The sequence below is a fragment of the Triticum urartu genome, chromosome 3A, assembly GCF_056163025.1.
Source record: "Triticum urartu cultivar PI428250 chromosome 3A, HENAU_Tu73, whole genome shotgun sequence".
NCBI lineage: Eukaryota > Viridiplantae > Streptophyta > Magnoliopsida > Poales > Poaceae > Triticum > Triticum urartu.
Genome location: NC_141875.1, coordinates 298,376,751 through 298,380,760, shown reverse-complemented (window position 1 = coordinate 298,380,760; position 4,010 = coordinate 298,376,751). Strand labels below are relative to the sequence as shown.

At 38.5% G+C, this 4,010-nt stretch overlaps 1 protein-coding gene across 1 annotated transcript; it reads left to right on the top strand.

Annotated features, from left to right (window-relative positions):
- Positions 1–1,374: 1,374 nt before the first annotated feature.
- LOC147979500 (uncharacterized) lies at positions 1,375–2,643 on the top strand. The gene has a single exon (XM_087516754.1). The coding sequence runs from the start codon at positions 1,375–1,377 to the stop codon at positions 2,641–2,643; it is 1,269 nt and encodes a 422-aa protein (XP_087372880.1).
- Positions 2,644–4,010: the final 1,367 nt, after the last annotated feature.

The following is a 4,010-nucleotide window of genomic DNA, read 5'->3' as shown; positions in this document are numbered from 1 at the left end:
CCCGAGGCGACCAGGAGAAGGATTCGGCTTTTTGGAGCTCCTCATGCCCCATAGCTAGCTCAAGAACACAGATATACAATCCACCAAAGCTGGAGTAGGGTTTTACGCATCCTCGCGGCCCGAACCTGGATAAACGAACCGTGTGCTACCAGTTAGATCTGCTCTTCTCACGACCCCGCGCCCCGCTAACCACAGTAGGGATTCTTGTGATCCCATAGGTGTCGTTCCCACCGACAAAGAAGGATTCATCCCATTTTACGATACGCAGCCGCCGCCAAGCCCTAAACTCTCTCGGGAGGGCTGATCTGGAGTCCGTTCGGGGCTCCGGAGAGGGGGATCATCCGCCATCGTCATCATCGACCTTCCTCCATCACCAATTTCATGATGCTCACTACCATGTGTGAGTAATTCCATCATAGGCTTGCTGGACGGTGATGGGTTGGATGAGATTTATCATGTAATCGAGTTAGTTTTGCTAGGGTTTGATCCCTAGTATCCACTATGTTCTAAGATTGATGTTGCTATGACTTTGCTATGCTTAATGCTTGTCACTAGGGACCAAGTGTCATGATTTGAGATCTGAACCTATTCTGTTTTCATCAACATATGAGAGTTATTGATCCTATCTTGCAAGTCTATAGTCACCTATTATGTGTTATGATCCGTTAACCCCGAAGTGACAATAATCAGGATTATTACCGGTGATGACCGTAGTTTGAGGAGTTCATTTATTGACTATGTGTTAATGCTTTGGTCTGGTACTCTATTAAAAAGAGGCCTTAATATCCCTTAGTTTCCAATAGGACCCGCTGCCACGGGAGGGTAGGACAAAAGATGTCATGCAAGTTCTTTTCCATAAGCATGTATGACTATATTCAGAATACATGCCTACATTACATTGATGAACTGGAGCTAGTTTTGTGTCACCCTATGGTATGATTGTTACATGATCGATCGCATCCGACATAATTCTCCATCACCGATCCATTGCCTACGAGCTTTCCATATACTGTTCTTCGCTTATTTACTTTTCCGTTGCTACTGTTACCATCATTATAAAACCCAAAAATGTTACTTTTGCTATCGTTACTTTTTGCCACCATTACCACCACTATCATATTACTTTGCTACTAAATACCTTGCTGTAGATATTAAGTTTCTAGGTGGGGTTGAATTGACAACTCAGCTGCAAATACTTGAGAATATTCTTTGGCTCCCTTGTGTCGAATCAATAAATTTGGGTTGAATACTTTACCCTCAAAAACTGTTGTGATCCCCTATACTTGTAGGTCATCAAGACTATTTTCTGGCGCCGTTGCCGGGGAGCATAGCTCTATTCTTTAAGTCACTTGGGATTTATATCTGCTGGTCACTATGAAGAACTTGAAAGATCAAAGAACCAAGATCTATCCCTCAACTATGAGGGGAGGTAAGGAACTGCCATCCAGCTCTGCACTTGATTCACCTTCTGTTATGAGTAAACTTGCGACACCTACACATGCTATTGATTCTGATAGGTCGCATGTTATTGATGATGCCATTTCTACTTTGCATGATGCTTATGACAAAACTACTTCTATGCTAGATACTACTGTACGACTAGGTGAATTTCTCGATGAACAACTTGCTAGGGCTAGAGAGAATGAAATTATTGAAACTGATAATATTGATGAAAGTCATGATGAAGATTCTCCCCCTAGATATGAATTGCCTGTTGTTCCTGAGGGTTATGTTATGGATGAAGAAACTGCTAGATATTTCTTAGCTTGCAATGATAGATCTGATCTTAAGAAATTATTAGCCAAGCTTAAAGAAAAGTCCTTGAATGCTAGAATGAAATATGACCCTGCTTTTGCTACCTCACCTATCTTTATTACTGATAAGGATTATGATTTCTCTGTCGATCCTGAGATAATTACTTTGGTTGAATCTGATCCTTTTTATGGCTATGTATCCGAAACTGTTCTGGCACATCTTACTAAATTAAATGATATAGCCACCCTATTCACTAATGATGAGATAACTCGCTATTATTATATCCTTAAGTTATTTCCGTTCTCACTAAAGGGTGATGCTAAAACATGGTTTAATTCTCTTGATCCTGGTTGTCTGCGTAGTCCCCAGGATATGATTTATTACTTCTCTGCTAAATATTTCTCCGATCATAAGAAACAAGCTGCTTTAAGGGAAATATATAATTTTGTGCAAAATGAAGAAGAGAGTCTCCCACAAGCTTGGGGGAGGCTTCTTCGATTAGTTAATGCTTTGCCTGATCATCCTCTCAAGAAAAATGAAATACTTGATATCTTTTACAATGGACTAACTGATGCTTCCAGAGATTACCTGGATAGGTGTGTTGGTTGTGTTTTCAGGGATAGAACTGTTGATCAAGCTGAATTACTATTGAATAATATGTTGACTAATGACAATAATTGGACACTTCCTGAACCAACTCCTAAGCCAACTCCGAAGAAAAGGGGTATTCTATTTCTCAGTCCTGAAGATATGCAAGAGGCAAAGAAATCTATGAAAGAAAAAGGTATTAAAGCTAAGGATGTTAAGAATTTACCGCCTGTTGAAGAAATACATGGTCTTAATTTACCACCTATTGAAGAAATACATGGTCTTGATAACCCGACATAGGTGGTAAAGGTAAATTCTCTCTATAGATATGATAAAGCTGAAATCCCGCCAATTAAGTTTGCTAGCCAATGCTTAGATGAGTTTGATAATTTTATTGTTAAACAAGAAAACTTCAATGCTTATGTTGGTTGACAATTGAAACATAATGCTTATATGATTGAACACTTGAGTAATTATATGGCTAGTGTTAAAGGTGAACTTAAACTTATTAGTAAACATGCTTCTATGGTTACCACTGAAGTAGAACAAGTACTTAAAGCTCAGAATGATTTGCTCAATGAATTAAATAATAAGAAGAATGATAATGCTGTTAGGGTTATGACTAGAGGTGGTAAAATGACTCAGGAACCTTTGTATCCTGAGGGCCATCCTAAGAGAATTGAGCAATATTCTTAGAGAATTACTATTAATGCACCGAGTCCTTCTAGTGAACCTGTTATTGACACACCTGAGAATCCCGATGGTATTTCTATTTCTGATGCTGAAACACAATCTGGTAATGAACATGAACCTAGTGATAATGTTAATGATGATGTTCATGTTGATGCTCAACCTAGCAATGATAATGATGTAGAGATTGAACCTGTTGTTAACCTTGATAACCCACAATCAAAGAATCAACGTTATGATAATAGAGACTTTGTTGCTAGGAAGCACGATAAAGAAAGAGAACCATGGGTCCAGAAACCCATGCCTTTTCCTCCTAAACCATCCAAGAAAAGGATGATGAGGATTTTGAGCACTTTGCTGAAATGATTAGACCTATCTTTTTGCGTATGCGTTTGACTGATATGCTTAAAATGAATCCTTATGCTAAATATATGAAGGAAATTATTACTAATAAATAAAAGATACCGGAAGCTGAAATTTCCACCATGCTTGCTAATTATACATTTAAGGGTGGAATACCAAAGAAACTTGGAGACCCCGGAGTACCAACTATACCATGCTCCATTAAAAGAAACTATGTTAAAACTGCTTTATGTGATCTTGGAGACGGTGTTAGTGTTATGACTCTCTCTTTATACCATAGACTTGATTTGAATAAGTTGACACCTACTAAAATATCTTTGCAAATGGCTGACAATCAACTGCTATACCTGTCGGTATTTGTGAGTATGTGCCTGTTGTGGTTGCAAACATTACTATTTTAACGGACTTTGTTATTCTTGATCTTCCCGAGGAAGATAGTATGTCTATTATTCTCGGAAGACCCTTTTTGAATACTGCAGGGGCTGTTATTGATTGCAACAAAGGCAATGTCACTTTTCATGTTAATGGTAATGAGCACACGGTACAGTTCCCGAGGAGACAACTTCAAGTCCACAATATCAATTCCATTGGAAAAAATTCATTGATTATTTTTG